General features: G+C 36.3%; 1 protein-coding gene and 1 long non-coding RNA gene across 12 annotated transcripts in view; one reads left to right on the top strand and one right to left on the bottom strand.

The window, feature by feature from the left end:
• Positions 1-18,589, top strand: part of LOC110838964 (uncharacterized) — a 42,887-nt gene that overhangs the window by 18,626 nt on the left and 5,672 nt on the right. For 3 of the 10 annotated variants that reach the window (XM_087350520.1, XM_087350525.1, XM_087350527.1), the window contains exons 1-11: positions 3,035-3,276; positions 4,939-5,164; positions 6,897-7,006; positions 7,903-8,078; positions 8,793-8,902; positions 10,279-10,458; positions 10,914-11,114; positions 11,398-11,632; positions 11,767-11,858; positions 13,978-16,515; positions 17,204-18,182. In XM_087350520.1, the coding sequence (XP_087206646.1) occupies positions 4,991-5,164; positions 6,897-7,006; positions 7,903-8,078; positions 8,793-8,902; positions 10,279-10,458; positions 10,914-11,114; positions 11,398-11,632; positions 11,767-11,858; positions 13,978-16,515; positions 17,204-18,182 (4,795 nt within the window). In that variant the 5' untranslated portion in view covers positions 3,035-3,276; positions 4,939-4,990. Of the gene's footprint in view, positions 1-3,025; positions 3,317-4,938; positions 5,165-6,896; positions 7,007-7,902; positions 8,079-8,792; positions 8,903-10,278; positions 10,459-10,913; positions 11,115-11,397; positions 11,633-11,766; positions 11,859-13,977; positions 16,516-17,203; positions 18,183-18,589 lie in introns of those variants that run through there. The other 7 variants (XM_087350523.1, XM_087350521.1, XM_087350522.1 and 4 more) reach the window with 7 other exon arrangements.
• On the bottom strand, positions 175-2,276 carry LOC110838970 (uncharacterized). Of its 2 annotated transcripts, none has more exons than XR_015535517.1 (2): positions 2,205-2,276; positions 175-1,319 (listed from the first exon to the last, which is right to left on the bottom strand). It is a non-coding gene; the product is annotated as an uncharacterized LOC110838970 (long non-coding RNA). The 2 variants fall into 2 exon arrangements; XR_015535518.1 differs by having other exon boundaries at positions 2,218-2,258.

Raw genomic sequence — 18,589 nt, forward strand, 5'->3', positions numbered from 1 at the left:
CAAATGTTGAGTAATGCCAATACATATGAATCTGGAAGGGAAAGGATCCTATCTTTATTATCAGTGTCAAGTTAGCACCAGATTTTAACTTCCTGTTGCATCCAACTTTGATTTCTGAATATATTGCAGGAAGGTGTTGTGATCTCAAAGTGTGTTAACAGAAAATGGGATATGCCTGCTGAATTACAATTTTATTACAGAAAAACAAAACATGAAACAATACAGAGCATATGCAATCACTTGTAATATACTATTTAAATGTTAAAGACTCAGGTAATTTAAATAAAATAATAATACACTGACACTATGCACATGTGAGTACACCTACACCTTCACAAAAGGCTATGAGAGGACAGGCCAAACAACTTTCCTATATACCCACATTTCATTTTACCAGTTGCACATGTTAGCAAAGTTTACTGTACCTTGGTACATTCCCGGAAGACTAACTGTAGTTCCGATAAGTACCCGAGTTCTGAGCGTGAGCTTGGGCATTTCTTGGATAGATGTAAGGCCTGCGCCTCTCATTCCCGTGTTTTTCCTTCGCCGTTTTCCCCATTACTGAAACATAAGCGTAAAGTTGGTGTTTGGTAGTTCTTCTTGCTTTTATAAATACAATACCCACACTTTATAAAACAATACTATGTAACGGTACTTGTGGGTTATCGGGACACATCGCTTTAACATCTCATGCATATCCAAATAAAATATAATATCTTTCAACAATATGTCATTTATCCATACACATTAACCTAACCTATTTTTAAAGTGATGTGTCCAGATCATACCTGCAACTGAAATATATATGCAGGTAGCTCTTGATTTACACCCGGGATGCGTTCCTGGACGAAGCGGTGTAAACGGAATCGGCGTAATTGAAACACCTTTATAATGTAAATCAAAGACAACTCAATAACATGCGTCTCCAGCACCCAAAAATTGACGAGTAATATAATGGCATTTCATTTAAAGCTCTTCTTCTTCTTCTATGGCTCTCCGGTCCGCGTTCGGTCCATGGCCTCCTCAATTCACCTCTTCCATTCGGTCCTATTGTTAGGTCCATTCTATCCGAGGCTTTGATTGAGGTTTCGAAACATCTTCCTTTTTACGGTGCAAGGTCGTTAGCCTTGCGACCAACCCCCAACCTGGAGGACCAGGGTACCTGTCTTAGTCTAACTTCTCCCCCTCAACCAATTCTGGCTAGGGAGGCCCTACCAGTAGCTAAGCTACCGCCAGCATGGCTCTTGGGATCACTGAGGTACTCAAGCCCCATCACCACGACAAGGTGCAGGTACCATTTAGTGGGGTCATTTAAAGCTCTGAAATAACGTAAATAAAAGAAAGAGAATTTAAGAAATATATTTTATACACTTACAATCGGCAATTCGTTAGTCCCCGCAATTGATTACGTTTCTTTCATGTGATTGATGTTTACAGTCATCTCTGCTGTTATGCGATAGTGACATTCATATAAAGCCTTGTATCGACTGCGCGCGGCTGCCTCGCGAGGCAATGTTCGTTGCTTTGCCTCGCAAAGTCGATACCATGTTGCCACGCGTGGCAGAACGAACAATGCCGCGCTCGAACTTGGCGCGCGTCGCGCCAAATCTGAGCGGTTCTTTGTCCCGCGGCAAAGGGATTTCACTGTGCTGTATTCATGGTGATCTTGCGAGAACTGACGAACAGCGTCGATCACAGCCGAACACGGTTGCCGCGCTCGATGCTGGTAACCACGAGCACAATGAGCGAACGAACGAGTTTGCCGCGCACGAACAGGTGCGCGAGGCAGCCGCGCGCAGTCGATACAAGGCTTAAGACGCCGACCTATAGAAAATCGTGTAGTAAAAATAGCCCAGATACCTCCGCAGAAATTAAATTAGTTCTTTGAAAGTTTACAGTGCCAGGAATCAAATTGCATAACAGCAAACTCGCATATGGAAAAGTTTGCATTTCACAAACAGATCTTACCGATTCGTCGATCTCATTGGAGCAAATTCGTGTTAACCAAACATACGTAATTGCAGGGATGAACTGTGTAATTTTTAATCAAAATCAGGGATGTAAGAATTACGATTTATTATAAGAATCAGTAGGAGATACATTGTAAAACGTTATAAATAATACTAAACTACACTTGTTTTCACTTTTTGACTTCCTGGTTTCAAAATCGGTGTTATTCTCGATCGGCGTAAATCGAGGGTTACCTGTACTATTTACCAGTCAGCCACCACATACACTTCTCTCTTCCTCCTCCTGATTATACTAACAAGCCAAAATGGTGGCCTTGCGAATACTAATACCAACATTACACGGTGAAAGCATTCTGCCATTTCAGATTTTGTTCATCACTTCTACTGTAATTAAAATATACAGTATGAGTAAATCTTTTGAGAGGGATATAATTAGATTAAAATTGTGAATACCGGTATTATTATTAATGTTATACTAGTGAATGTTATTTTTAATATTATTGGTATCAATGTTCAAGAATTGACAGCTACATGAATAATTTGACGCTATCCCAAATGTAAGATTCACTGACACAAAGATGCTGCTTATGTGGGTAGAATCGGCAACTTGTAGTACCACACACTAATAACAAACATTGAATAGCGTAATGTTGAAATACAAATAAATGTTCATGTAATGTGTTAAATTTTGAATTTATAGAGCATCTCCCGCCAATTATTTGAAGTCTTTTTTTTCCTTCCCGGGTAGAAGATTGGTATGGTATGAACCAATCATGCTTTAGAGTGACGGACGCAATTTTGAAAAATGTATTACTCCGATTTATTTTTAATGTAATTACAGAAATTTTACAAATTAATACATATTATTATGTAATATAAAGTGAAGTTTGTATATAATTACTAGTGATGGGTTATGTATCTTTTGGGTTTCGTATGTATGAGTTGAGAATTAGAAATGCACGGCACTTTTTATTGCGGATGAATATATGAATTTGAATTTTGTGTGAATCTGTAGTTGGTGTTGGCTTGGGTTGCGTTGCGTTGCGTTGGTTGTTTGTGTGAGGAAATTAAACGTGTTTATGTTGTTTGAAGTTGGTGATATCAGAAGCAAATTCATGACGATTGTTTATATTTAGCATTAAGTGTAACTAGTAAGAGACTTTCTCTGGCTGCTTGTCGGTAGTGAAACTTCACACTACTGAAGAACAGCAGATAAACACATGCAAGTTGTGTTACCAAAAAGTTGCTGATGTTGGAAGGGTTTACCACATCTGTAAACAAAGGGAAAATTTCCTTTGATTATATAGTAAATCAACTATAACACTTTCCTTGATAATCTTAAAGAGGTTTCCATTCCATGTTTTTAGCATGGTTTAGTAGTTTTTATTAGTACTGTTATTTATATGTGGTTTAAGGATGCTCTCAGCTGAGACTAGCATCAGTATTGGCTTTCAGTTGTTCCAGCATCCGCACTTGATTTATGGGTATCTTTACTGAAAGTATTATGAATGTGATTAAGTGACTTGTTCAGACAATTAAATAAATTCTAGTAGTAGTAGTAGTAGTAGTTTAGTCTCACATGGTGTTCAGTTATAGGAGAGTATCAAATCATATTTCTTCTTATTCCTGATGCTATAATTACCCATTATTCACACTGGGACTACTTTGTTATGCGTTTCAGAGAGTGCTCCCTGCTGGATATTATCATTTGTGGCCATTCGTTTGTGTACAGTACGAGTTAACTAGTATAGGTTCTGCAGTTAGGTGAACTTCAGTGTGTGTTAAATATCCTGTTTCAGTACATAATGCTTTATTTCAAGAGCAGTGATACCTTAGTAAATTAACTGAATGTGTGGCAGTTTGCTGGAATTTTGATTCTTGGTAGGTTCAGGGTGTTGAAGTTACCATACCTCCATGTAGTATCAAGATTAGGGATTGTATTGAGCTTTAACTCCACAACTCCTTCTTCTGTATTCAACTTGTTGACATATTGCTAAAACTAGTTGCCATGTTACCATAAAGGGTAAAGTTGAAGTTATCATATCTTTAGATTTTGTTCTCATTTTCCTTATGTTAGCAAGGTTCATATTACAATTTTGGATTTGGTACCAAAAATTATATTGCTTTAGGTTATGTTTTATGTTTTTACTGTTCATTTTTATTTGTTGTGATTGAATCTTGAAAGGCGTGTTTTGTTCATTTATGTTCAGGGTGTTGAACTCTACAGGAATGAAGTTGTGAGGCCAATTTAGCTATCCATTCCCTTTCTCCTGATGTTATGTTGTCTGCTAATACTATGTAGGTCATGGGTCAGAAGATGATATAAAGTTCTTATAAAGCTGACTTCAAAAAGTAGTGACTCACAAATTTTATCATCTGCCTTCCATCAGTATTCTGTAGTCTTGTTTACTTGTGTCATTTCATTATCACATAGTCAGATCTAGTTTGCAGTTATCACTTTGTGTACTGGTACCATCAAAGAAGTCTCATACATCTGTTCCTTGAAACTATACTAAGAAGCAGTATCCAAGAATGGAGCATGCACTATTTACTGTTGCAAGATCTAGTTGCCATAAAACCCTCGGGTTTCTTCTGTAGGAAGGTTCTATGACAACTATGTTATAGCGACCCATCTGTAATTGTAATATAAATAAAATCATGTTACAGAAATCTCAGAATTGGCCATAGTTGGCATACCCATGCCTTTTAGGTTAGTCTAGTTTGTAAGTTGCTTGTTAGAATCTTTATTTCTTAGAAGGTTGTAATATTTTTAAGTACTTCTTGATAAATTTTGTTGGTCTATTGACATGTTCATGTGAAGGTCAATCCCATTTATGTTGTTTATAGTATATCTTCTTTGCCAAAATCACTACATGTAGTAAAATTGTACTGTTCTCGCATTTTCTATTTTTCATGACTACTGTTTTTTTGAGGCGTGTTATGTATTATCACTTTATTTTTCCTATAGCTTACTGTTGTATTGGTCATCACCATATTGTTGTGATCCACACTTGTAAAAAATGATAGCACGTGGACATTTAATCTTTATAAAGCATAATGGCAGAGATGGATCGATCTATCCTGTTACAACACCAACCTGCTCTGTTGGTAGAGGATACGACAATGACATAAGAATTTATGTGCAATCTGTCTCTGAAGTGCACTGTGAAATTTGTACATCAGATTTTCAACCGGTAAGAGACCTAAGAGCATCAAGGAATTGCATGAGGAAATGATTGTTGTAAAGTAGTTTCATTTAAGAGTCTAGATAGATATATCTCTTGGAACTGAAGGAGTGTAAGAAAATTACCCACTCATTTTGTCATTGTTTACAACGTGTACTACTTGGTTTTACGTGTTCATGTTATTTTTTAAACTGAAGAAATGATTTAAATGCAATAAATCTCGGTTATAATAACATAACGAGTTTGTAGTTATAGTGTGATAATGATGACTTTATATTTCTTACCATAATTTATATACAGGTAAATTGGGTTCTGGGGGAGAAGAATAGCTCTTTGCTACCTTTTCAGTTGCATGTTTTCTTAATGATACGGCACACGTAAGTTTTGGCCTGTTCTGTTATGTTGGGTTTTGTTTTGGCTGGTAACTCATCAGTAAAGATTTTGCTGTTCATTGACCAGCATGTCTGTAAACAAGGGATTTTTTGTGTCTGAAATGGTTGATGTTATTTGCAGGTTAGAATGTCAAATCTAAAACTTCTTGACGATGGTGAAGAGTCAATTGAATAAAAATTTACTTGGATATTATCCATCGTCTAGTAATAAAACGTAAAACGACGTTTCGGAGATGAGGCTCTATCTCCGTCTTCAGGTTCCTACTCAGTTGGGCCCACTAGATAGAGCTAATCCCTATCTCCGGAGATAGGGATTAGCTCTATCTAGTGGGCCCAACTGAGTAGGAACCTGAAGACGGAGATAGAGCCTCATCTCCGAAACGTCGTTTTACGTTTTTTTACGTTTTATTACTAGACGATGGATAATATCCAAGTAAATTTTTATTCAATTGAGGTTAGAATGTGTTGAAGATATGTATCAGAGTAAAGATTCAATTTAGTATCATCTTCTGTTTTATCTTTGAGGAAGAACAATCAGCAAATTTTGTCTCACTATGAACAAAAGATGGGAAAATGTGGGTTTTATTATATTGGCAAAGCATTATTGGAATGGTTTAAGGTGTTCTCATTTTCTAATTTGAAGATTTACACAGAAAATTTTAAACATAATTAGAACAAGGACTACAGATGCAGTAATGGGTGGCTTGGTTGTTTTAAAACCCATTACTGAAAGTGACCCTGTTTTTATAAGTGGCTGAAATAATGAACATGTTACAAGTATTGAAGATTTTGTTTACGTTGATGATGATCTGGAAACATTTTTGGGTACCTACAGATGATGACAGTAGACTCAGTATTACAGAAAGAAGATGTAAGTTCCCATAGAAAACAAATAATATTTATAATGAGCAAAAGTTATTGGTCCCCCTGCATTCGTAACTGACTTTTCCTGTATTCAACCTTTCCTTGGGAAACTTGGGAATTTAGATTCCCCCTAACCAGGCAGGCCTTTTTGGTGGAAGATGTGTGTTGAACCTTTTGATTGTTACAAATTAAATCCAGTCAAGTTTATGCACAGTGAACATGTTTTGATTTTCGTGTTGTAGGCCATATAGTGTGTTAGAGATGGCGGTTAACATTAAACACAACCATGTGTGCTTAGCATGAAGTCATGCCAGTGTCATGAAACAGCTCAGTTTTGGCATTATTTAACATCATCATCAGCAAAAGTTACAATAATATATTTCTATATGAAAACAGAGTTTTAATCTGTAATTTACACATTTGTAGTACCATACCTGTTAAGTAACTTTACTAGCAAACCAATTTTCTCTTTCTTTTTCTTACAGGCAGTACTGAAGAATTTAAGCAGTATCAATCCCACTAAAGTTAATAATGTGTCAATTCGTGAAAATGAGCACTATCTAGAACATGGTGATATGATAACTACCGGTGAAAGGTAAGGAGCTCTTTGAAAAATTTTGCAACGGTATAACTGTTTGAGTGAAATTTTGGTGTAATGAATGCCAGTATATCGAAATGTTTGAAATATTATTTCTTAGCAGAGTATCATATATTCTAGTGGTAAAATGGTTCATGATAATGAATGTTGGTATAACAAAATTTCAACATATCATAGTAATGCCCTTTCCCAGTTCAGAAAAATTGTTCAGATATGAGATATTTGTTAATATGTTTATTTAGAATGTTTTAACCTTTCCCAAGTAAACACAGTGCCTGAAATACAAGTGGTGTTTCAGAATAGAGTATATCTGTTGGCAATATGTGTTAGAAACCGTGCATTTTATAGACATTCTCAGCTTTCTTAATTTGTCCGGTATGTAATGTGGCACATGTCTGATGTGCCATGGAGCTTTAAGAATTTTGTTAGTGTGAGTTTAATTTGTCAATTTACAAAATTTTGTTATCGTGCGATTTACTGTAGTTGAGCCTCTAGGAAACGATCTTTTGCCAAATGGTTTGCAAAGTTTGACTTATTTATGTTTGTTAGATGGAGCATACATATTATGTAAAGTACGTAAATTAGACTTAAGTTATTACAGAAATAGGATTTATAATTGAAATTATATACTGTAAACATTGTTTAAATATGAGACGAAGAGTCTGCTTCAAATTGTCTACTACAACTACATAATAAGTAAATGCATGTCCTAACTATATAAAAAAAACAATAGGCATCAGAAGTGGTGTATGTATATAACTGTTTGTTCTTATGGTAAATCTGTACAATTTTCTGTCATTATTATAAAGGACTTTAATACTGCAGTGTGAAACTGCATTTTAAAGCAATTTGAGACTAATTTTGCTTGAATATAAAATAGCAATTTTTTACAGGTCTTTTCGATGGGAATACCTCCCAGGGTCTCAATATTACTTGCCTACTAACACAAAGAATGCTAAGCCTCTTTCGATGTCCCCATTGCGTGGAAGTACTGGAATGGTTGGCATGCCTATGTCTGCATTACAAAGTACCCTAGGCAGCCAACCTTTTAGTAGACGGTCTGTAACAGGTAATACTATGTTTATTTTGATTGAATGGGTTTTGAATTGAAAGATTGTCTTGAAATTTGAAAGAAACTTTTTCCCCTCATATGTGTTATTACTCTTCTCTGAGCACTTGGTTATCTATTTTCTATGAACCTTTTTATGATGTATATGGAGCATTCTTAAAATTAATGCATAACATATTTCTGTTGTTTCATCTTTCAAACTTCTTTTCTCTGTGCTAAATACATGTTCAACATGAAGTAAGGTGTTCCTGACATCTGTAATTCCCTATGCTGATTTGTTTATTGTTTTGTAGTTAGGATAAATGTCATAAGATGGTTTGCTAGTGCGTATGAAGAGTGAAGATTGTAAAGTTCATTGTAATGCTGATCATTACTGTAACACATTGTGGATTATCTAGAAAAATAGAAATGAGAGCTTGGATTATAAGCATTACAGTTCAAATCTGCTGTGATTATTTATTAGATTTGTTTCCTTTGTTTGCAAAATGTATGTTATTGCTTCATTTCAATTTTTAGTTTAACTTGTCTTATGTCTATCGGATTTGAGACTTTCCCGGCGAGTACAATCAATAAAATCTTCTCGTGCAATCAACCGCGTTAACTGGTTACCGTAGTAAAGCAATGTTTCGGGAACCAATCCATGGTTCTCATGTGACAGTTAACGCGGCTGATTGCCCGAGAATATTTTATTGATGTCTTATTTCTGTTTTTCAGATAAGAAGATAAAATTGTCTCCTGCCTTAATGGCCTCAAATGGACAAAGTGCATCTAAACGTCTTGTTGCTATTGTTAGTCCACAAAGAAGACCACAGACAGAGAAGAAGGTACTAGTGCATATTGTTGAAACCAAAGATGGTCAGTTTTACATATGATCCATAAGTAATCTGTGTGTGTCTCAACCAGCATGCTGTGACAGTTCGACTTCAAAAGTGTTTCAACACATTAGAAGTGTGGTAATAATAGTGAGATTCCTTTAGTCTTTATTGCACTATAGCTGCCTTGATAATTTTCAGTTTGTCATACACAGCTTTTTCAGAACGGACAGTTGTAGTATTAATGTGTCCATTTGTTGTTTATTATTGTCCCTAACTTGTTACACTGCTAATTCTTTTTTGAACTGTAATACATATTATATATATAAATGGAAAACATATCCATGTATGAAGGGATTTTAAATGCGTGCATACACACAACTTAATAATGATACATTATTTTCTGTGACTTGATATTTGCCTGTATTTTAGTGTGTTGCCAAGTGAAACACTATTGTGATCGAATTATTTGGTTACAATATATCATCTGTTAGATGTGTATAATTTCCGTCTTTACTGGACATTTCCTTTCTAGTTTAGGTTGTAACTAAGGTAGTGGCAGGTAATAGAACACCAAGTCAAGAAACTGTAGGCATTGGAACTGTAGTAGCCTTGACCTTTTCGTTGATTCCTCAATTGAAACAGAGAAGTCCTATGGTGAGACGGCAATGTTTTTACTCCTTTATGTTAGCATACAAAAGAATTTGATATGTGAACATTGCACTGTATTTCAGTGTGGGGAGATGCTGTTCAGGAAACTTAGCACTCACACTTACATACAGTTTTATCATTATGCAGCATGTCTGAAGCAGAGGTACTGTGTCATTTGTACTCTTTGTAGGGTTGGTGATCATTGTTTGAGTTTTCTCCCTCTCCCCTACCATTTGGGCATGGACTCTTGAGTTTTGCAAGTTCCCAGTTCCTTGCCAGATCCCTGATCAATTTGCTTACTATTCTCAGTCTTATTTGGGGTTCCGTATGTTGGGTATGCTCTATTTTCTTTGATAATTTGATGTAGTTTCATTTTGGTCTCTCAAGTTCTGGAGAAATATTCAGGCATTATTTACAGATTATCAGCAGTACTACAATTTTTGCTATCCTTGTTCGTTACACCTTCTATTGGAGCTTAAATAGGGCAAGAGGCCATTTCAGACATTGTCCCCATCTCGCATAACGCATGCAAGCATTAGAAATGGGATGATGGACATCTGGATCAGTGGCCTTCAGTGCATTAATGTCCAAAGTTTTCACAGTGTGTAACTAAAACCATTTCCATGGTTCTTGTATTTTTCCTCGCAGTTAGTGAATTATGCCAGCATATAATATACCTTGTGAGATATGTTCCCTTTTGGCTGCTAGGGTTTCAACCTGTTTTATGGAATTTTTAGGCAGCAGGTACTGTTACAAGTGTAAGCTCACCTGCTGATAAAACTGTGGCAGAATTGAGGAACCAGCCTTCTAACAAGAAAAAAGATCCTACGCCATCAAAGAAAGAGTACAGTAAATCTGCCATGAAAACAGCTGTGTCAGATATTGGTGTAAAGATGCCTGGTAAACGGTCGTGGCAGGTAACTTTTAATTTTGTTACTTTGAAGTGAAACAATTATGTAAAACCATTAATGTTTCTGTTGTGGACAGCAGACTAATGAAAATGGAGGAACTGGTTTCCAAATTATGCATTTTATTGCGTGAGTCTTGCACACAGAATCTGTTGTGAATGTAATAAGAAAGTAAGTCTCTCCACTTCTAGTAACTGAAAAATTGCTAAATGGTTTTTCCTTAAATTTGGAATTGAGGTACTTTCCTGAGTATCTGAATGTTTTTCTGTGTGTATAATGAATGAATTGCAAAAAAAAATTGTAACGAAAGTTGTTTATGAAACATGCATTATGTGTACAATACACTTTTTCAATAAATTTTCCTGTTCTATGGTATTGAAATGGGAGTTTTATGCTGACTGTGGTTGTAATAATAATGCACTTGTACACATTTTGTACTTTCTCATGAATGGTTGAATGTGCAGACATTGGTGACCAGCAGAAAAGCACCACTAGTAAATGCCAAGGCTTGGAAATCTGTTGGTGGCTCATCAGTGTCAAGAGTAAGCCGAATTCCATCACGTTTGAAATCTGTACCCAAACTCTCGAGTGCTAGAACACCTCAGAAAAGTAGGAAGTCATGTGGAAACTTCCAAGTGAAGAATACAGTATTGTCCATGAAAAAGGTATTTTGAGAACCAGGGTTGTCAAGAAAACATTTTGTAGTTAAAACTTTGCTCTGTGTAATAATCACTGTTTCATGTTTTTACAGAACATTTCCTAAAACAGGCCTACAGTTGAGGAATATATATATATATATATATATATAAATTCTATACCTTTCCTTATGACAAACAGCCTTTTGTCATTATTTAACAAAGTTCATAAGATCCAGACTACCTTGGCCATGTTATTTCATCAGGGTATAATGTTGCAATTAAAAAATATGTTGTATGTGTCATTCTGCAGACAAAATCTGAACAGAAGGTAACATTTACTGTATCAGATCAAGAAAAGAAAAGGAAACTTGAATCTGGACTTCGTTCAGCAGAAAGAGCTGCTAAAAAGTTGAAATTAGAGAGCCCAAAAACACCTGATAAAAAGAAGATGGCTGCCCTCCTAGTGTGTCATGGGAAAGTTTCACGTCCAAAGACTCCACAGTTTGTTTCCAGTTTCCCTCAACCAGTGGAAGACACATTAAAAGGTAAATAATGATATACATATATGGGTTAATGTATTTATAGTATATATTAAAAGCAACTGAATTGTGGGAAGTAGATGTGTTGTATACGTAATAATTGATTTGTGACATGAACCTGTTCTGTTGACTTGACACAGTGGAAAGGAAGAGTGGGATACATACCACAGCAGCAAAATCTGGAAGTGCAGTACGTAAGGCTGCCAGGAAAACATCAGAAAACTTGCAGTCAGTAAGTAATGATAAAATAGCATCACCAAATCATGTATACTCTATGGTAAGAAATTACATCATGTGTACTATTTTTATTCATTGGTTTGTAGGCATAACATTTCAATTTTGTTCCCACAGATTCAGACACTCACTGTCTGTACTGGACTTAAAATTTTCTGTCATCTTCTTAGTCTTCCTCTTATGGGCTATCCACATGCATCATCTTACCTGTGCAAACTTGGTTTACGCAATTTAATTGAGGATTTGAACTACAAAACTGATTTTTACAAACCAAAAATTTTGTCTTGAGTAACTTCAAGACTGTGACTTGTGCATTTTGCAGAACATGTGGACGTACACTTCTTTTAGTTAAGTTTTTTATATTGGGACATTATATGAGTGTATAGTAAGCAGTTTTTACTTAGGTTTTCTGTTGTGACTGGGCAGTTGCACATATTTTTTCTCTCTCAAAATGTCTGGTGGAAGTTAGTGGAGGTATAACAGTTTTCCATTTCTGTGGAATATAGAATCAAGATAATTTAGGGACAGAAATTTGAAGTCCAACCCATATGAAGTTTTTAATTTAAAGAAGTGAAAGAAATATTTAAAAGTTATACTGTTCTTTAAAAAAATTGTACTCTGAGAAGTTGATACAGAGAACAGTTTAACAAAGGTAGATCTTCATTGGGAACTGGATAGCTCAGTCAGTATAATGTCTGACTATGGACTGGAGCTTTTTTATTATTTTTATTATTATTATTATTATTTTGTTTTTCCTATGCCTATGTACAAGGTCATAGTTTAAATAATGGACACATATCTTGAATAACATTTGCAAAATGTATGTTCTGTCTGATCATTTGTGACCTCTGGAAATATTCAGTGATAGTTTTTCATAAATAAGTATATTATCAACATTCCTCCAAGTGCAATTTAACCATTCCTGGCAGTCAAAAATTAATTTCTATTTGTGATTGACATAAGTACTAATTAGTGAGTCTGTTTATAATTGAAGTAATATCTGCTTTCTGCTGGTGGCAATATTTGTATATGTTTGCTATTATCATTGTCTTAAAGATTGTGGAAATTGTCGCTTTATTTCAAATTTTTCGGCAATTTCTTTTCATTGCCCTTCATATTTACATAACTGTAAGAAGGCACAAAATATTGAGAAGCATATTTATTGAGTAATTTATATTACATGTACACCATATAATTATATTACAATAAATAAGTCCATGTAGGTTGCTGTATGAAATTTAGTACAGATACTTTTTACTTGCAGGTACAGGTAGCCCTCGATTTACACCGGGGATGCGTTCCTGGACGAACCGGCGTAAATTGAAACTCTTTTATAATGTAAATCAATGGGAAGTCAATTCCATGCGTTGCCAGCACCCAAACATTGACTAGTAATATAATGGCATTACATTTAAAGCTCTGAAATAACGTAAATAAAATAAAGAGAATTTAAAAAATATATTTTATACACTTATAATCAGCAATTCGTTGGTCCCCGCGATTGACTGCGATTCTTTCATGTGATTGATGTGTACAGTCATCTCTGCTGTTATGCGATAGTTGCATTCGTGTAAGATGCCGACCTATAGAAAATCGCGTAGTATAAATAAACCCGGTACCCCCGCAGAGATTAAATTAGCCCTTTGAAAGTTTAAAGCACCAGGAATGAAATTGCATTAGAGCAAACTCGCATATGCAAAAGTTTGCATTTCACAAACAGCTTTTACCGATTCATAGATCTCATTGGAGCGAATTCTCGTTAACGAAACATACGTAATTGCAGAGATGACTGTATTTATAATTTTTATTCAAAACCAGCGATGTAAGAATTACGATTTAGTATATAAATCAGTAAGAGGTACATTGTAGAACGTTATAAATAATAGTAAAATATATTTTTTTCACTTATTGACTTGCTGGTTTCAAAATTGGCATTATTCTGAACTGGCGCAAATCGAGGGCTACCTGTATATTCATTTTAATGAGCATTACATATCTCTAGAAACACCACTAACAGTGGTTAAAAAATGTCCTCTGGATTTTACAAGTTTAGGTACAGTTTTCTGTTCACCCAAAACAGTACATTGTTCGAATCAAGTGTTGTGTCTGCTTTGCAGGAAATTCCAACAGATTTCAACTTTGGTTCCAACACTCTTGATCTGGATGTATCATTTGGTGAAAAGATCAAAGAGAGCCCACTCAGATCATCTCAGAAAAGTCGTAGAAGCCGCATACTGAAATTAGAGCAGGCTGTTTCACCTAAACTTGAAGAAACTGTTAACATATCTGGTGTTGCTGAACTTTTCAGTTCTCCAGTGAATGTATCTAGTAAACAGAAGATTGCATCCATTACTTGTGATAATGGACATACTCCAGCTGCAGAAAGAGAATTGAGTGGTATATCTGCATCTCATCTTACACCTGACTCTTCAAGATCAGAAATTGGTTTCAGCTCAGGCAAGAAAACTCCTAAACATAGTGTCCATCATTCACCCTTTGGGAAACGCTTGAAGAAAACTCAGCGGTCTAAATCAGCTTCTGACAGTGAAGATGTAAAAGATGCTGAGACTCATCAGTCTAATCTTGGCACTCCTCATGCAGGCAGAAGGTCCAGATGTATAAGTCTAAGCACTCCTGAAACCAATGATCTAACAAACAAAACATTATCTGCAAGGAAATCAGGGATTTTGTCTGTGAAGCAAACTCCTAATTATGGGTCTCACTGTTCTGGCACAACAAAGTCACCAGAAATGGGAGAGAAAGCGAGATCAGTTACTTCAAGCACTCCTAGTCCTAAACAAACCACTTCAGGATGGAATTCAAGGAGTTCATTAATTGCCATGCAGTCTCCAAAGTCTGTTGAGTCAACTTCAATATCACCTCCAGAGACTGGAGATAAAGGTGTATCTGTATCTCAAGGTACACCTGCTTCTAAGTTAACTGCTTCAGTAAGGAAGTCAAGAAGTTCAGTAGGTATTCATTCACCAGAGTCTTATGAATCAGATTCAAGATCATCACCAAGGACTGGAGATAAAGGAAAGTCTGGTTTTACAAGCTCGCCTGCATCTGAACGAGCTGCTGCAGCAGGAAAATTGAGAGGTTCAAGAGTTGTCATGCAATCTCCTGAGGTTGGAGGTACTGGAAACTCCTCAACAAGAAAAAAAAGGAATGCAAATAGCGCCATTTTGTTTCCAAAGGCTACAGATCAAAATTGTACTTCTGTGAGAACATTTTTAAGGTCTCCTGCTGGGCAAGATCATGAGGAAGTGATACCTGTATCAGACTTATCTATGTTGAAGCAGTCATCTCCAAATGCTGTTGCTTTGGTGTTGGATGAAGGCCATGGATCTTCTGGCTCAGGAGTTTCAAAATCTTCAGAGAAACATATGCACAGATTGCCCAGATCAGATAGCACTTTGAATGCTGTTACCACCCAGAATTGTGTGTTGCTGCAAGAATCTGGCTTTTCATATGATTATAAGAGCAGTTCACCAAAGAAGCGAGTTTCAGAGTCTTATGAGAACCAGACGTTACCAACTCCAGATTCCGTTAACACAACTTTTGATTTTGATTCTGTAAAGACTCCTCATATTTCTGTAGAAAAATTTGTGTCGCCACTTTCCTCAAGTAGGAAACGAAAGAGTTCGACGTTACAGGTAGTGAGGAATGGACAACATTTTCAGAAGCTTATGGAAATGTCACCAAAGAATAGTCTTGGTAGAGTCCAAGAATTTTCAAATAACTCTAGAATTTTAAAATCATGCAAAAATGATTTTTCAGATGTTAGTGGTGTGCAACAACTTCCTGAAACACAAAGCAGTCCGAAATCTCCCACAAATGATACGTCAGATGTGCATAGAAGAATTGAACTTACAAAGGCATCAGGGTCTCCAAAATCTACAAATTACTTGACAGATATGTTTATAGCTAAGCACCTTTCAAAGGTCCCAAGGCATCCAAAGACTCCCAAAAATGATCTGAAAGATGTTTCTGGTGTGAAACAGCTTATGAAGACTCCAAAGTCTCCTAAGAATGATTTGAGCGATGTTCGTGGTGTGAGACAACTTATGAAAACGCCAAGGAGTCCAAAGTATCCCATAAATGATCTGAGTGATGTTCGTGGTGTGAAGCAGTTAATGAAGACACCTAAGAGCCAAAAGTCTCCTAAGAATGATCTGAGTGATGTTCGTGGTGTGAAACAGCTAATGAAGACACCTAAGAGCCAAAAGTCTCCTAAGAATGATTTGAGTGATGTTCGTGGTGTGAAGCAGCTAATGAAGATACCTAAGAGCCAAAAGTCTCCTAAGAATGATTTGAGTGATGTTCATGGTGTAAAGGAACTTATGGAGACTCCAAGAAGTGTGACGTCAGCTACAGATTACTTAACAGATATTGATGTTCATGAGCTTGGGAAAGCTGTAACACTTGGTGGTGATTCATCATGGACAGAAAGTAAACCAAAATTTGATAGTTCTGCTGTAAGTGGGGAAGTGTCTTCTGTGGCCACAAGGACACGTCGCAAACAGGCATCTGGGATGGCAACCCCCATCAAGCACTCTCCAGAATTTATCAAAACAGATATTAATGAAGCAGGCAAAAGTGGTACAGAAATGAATGCTGTGCAGAAGAATGTCCATTCACCTGAAGAAGTAAAGGTAAGTTATAATTTAATTCTGTCATCAAAATAGTATTACTATGTTTACTCACATGTCACATCTTAGTTTTCTGTCTCTCTGAAAATTTATAATAGGAATTGTAATTTATGCCTAATTAAATGGAAAGAGGGAATGGATGTGATGTTAGTAGTTGTATGAAAGAATTTTAAATAGAAATGCATGCTCATACATTTCTAGAAACACATTTAACATGCCCTCTCCCTTTCCCAGGATTTGTAATGCATAGTAGGTTAAGGTTGTGATAAGTGCCAACATAATATATTAAGTCAAATAGCACATTTTCTTGTGGCAATGTCATAATAAATATGCAAGAATTAGGTGCTAAATGTGTCATACGTAACTAATGTTGCCAAGGTAGCTCAGTCAGACTGACTACAGATTGAAGAACCAAGATTCTGTTTGCAGCGGGGACAAGGAATCGTTATTGCCTGTTAATCCAGACTGACACATGCTCACACACCCTCCTTTCTAATGGATACCAAGGGTCCTATCCCCTTATATCCGCTTATCCCCATCTAGTTCCAAGATCAAGTAGGAGCTTTCCCCCTCTTCCCCCCCCCCCCAAATGGCACCAAGCTGTGAACTGGGGACAGCCTTACTTTTTTGTAGTTTTGTTTTCCAGTTGGGTATCTTAATACATTTTGTAATCTTTCCTTTCATATTGTAGACAAGTAATGCAAGAAGTAAACGTAAGAGAAATGAACCACATAGTACATTAAAAGCTGAAGTAGCAGATGGAACCCCAAAACCACTGTCAAAGAAGCAAGGGCAAAAGGAGAAGGTGGAAGATGTTGAGGACCCTTCACCAGGACGGCATGTTGATATATTAGCCGGGTCCTCTGACAAGTCTCTTGCCTCTGGCAGATCACAAAACAGAGTACAATCTAGTGTTCCCAGTAGCCCAACCACACCAGTGGCTAGAGTTACAAGGAGGAAGAGAGGTGTGGCTACTGCTGAAGTTAAATTGCCAGCCTCTCCGCCTGAAACAATCAAAACACTGAGGTCAAGACGAAATGTAGCGAAAACAGAATCTGCTACAGCATTCGAAAAAGCAAAAGAAGATACAAGTGATGTGCAGGTCTCCTCTCCACCTGCTAGGAGAACCCGAGGTAAAAAGTTGACTTCTGCTGTTGAAATTTCATCTCTAAAGAAAAAATCATGTAACGCAGACACTGTAGAAGTGGAATCACCTTTTCCTTCCAAAATGCAATTGGGTGCTAATGTCAATACTGATAAGGAAGAGTTCTTTCCTGCCAGAAGCAAAAGGAAACTATATGGCAGTGTGAACACTGGTTCTGAATTATCATCACCCCTGAAAGTAAACGAAAGTACGAGTGTGATAGTTGATACTATACCATCGCCTCCTAGAAGACTACGGGGAGCAATTGTTACTACCAAAGTTGAAATTCCTCAGTCACCAGTTACAAGAAAGACTAGAGGTAAATTGACTGTGACACCTGCAGTAACATCATCACCAGATGTTAGTACAGTGCCAGTGGAAAACCAGTTGTTTTCAACTACTAGCAAGCAGCCACCAGCCAATAGTTCTCCATTATCTGCAGTTGAAAGAGGAAAACAAGAAACCAAACCATTTAAATCTCCATCTCCAAGACCTACAAGAAAATTGCGAGGCACAAAGTTATCAGGTAAGTCTTACAAGTTTGTATGAGGATGTTATTGGTCTGTATTTCAGCGTAATGCTGATAAAATATTTCAGATACCAAAGAAAAATTGGGCATACAATAGAACAGCACACTTATTTATAGATTATGATTGAGTTACAAGAGCAGTATTATACAGATTTCTCATTGAATTTAGTATGCACCTGGAACTAATTAATCATATTAAAATTTGTTCAAAGAAAACTTGTGATCAGTTTTGTAACTAATGAATCCTTGGAAAGTGTGGAAAAGTTCAATATTTGGAAATAATTGTAAATAAAAGTTCCATTCACAAAGAAATAGAGAAGATATTAAAATTCAGTAAATGCTTGTGATGAAGATCACAGTTTGTTGTCTTGTAGACTGCTGTATGAAAACAAAGATTACAGTAT

This window comes from Zootermopsis nevadensis, unplaced genomic scaffold (assembly GCF_977971745.1).
Source record: "Zootermopsis nevadensis isolate Lab colony 2312 unplaced genomic scaffold, Znev_1.0 Znev_ptg000017l, whole genome shotgun sequence".
In the NCBI taxonomy this organism is placed as follows: Eukaryota; Metazoa; Arthropoda; class Insecta; order Blattodea; family Termopsidae; genus Zootermopsis; species Zootermopsis nevadensis.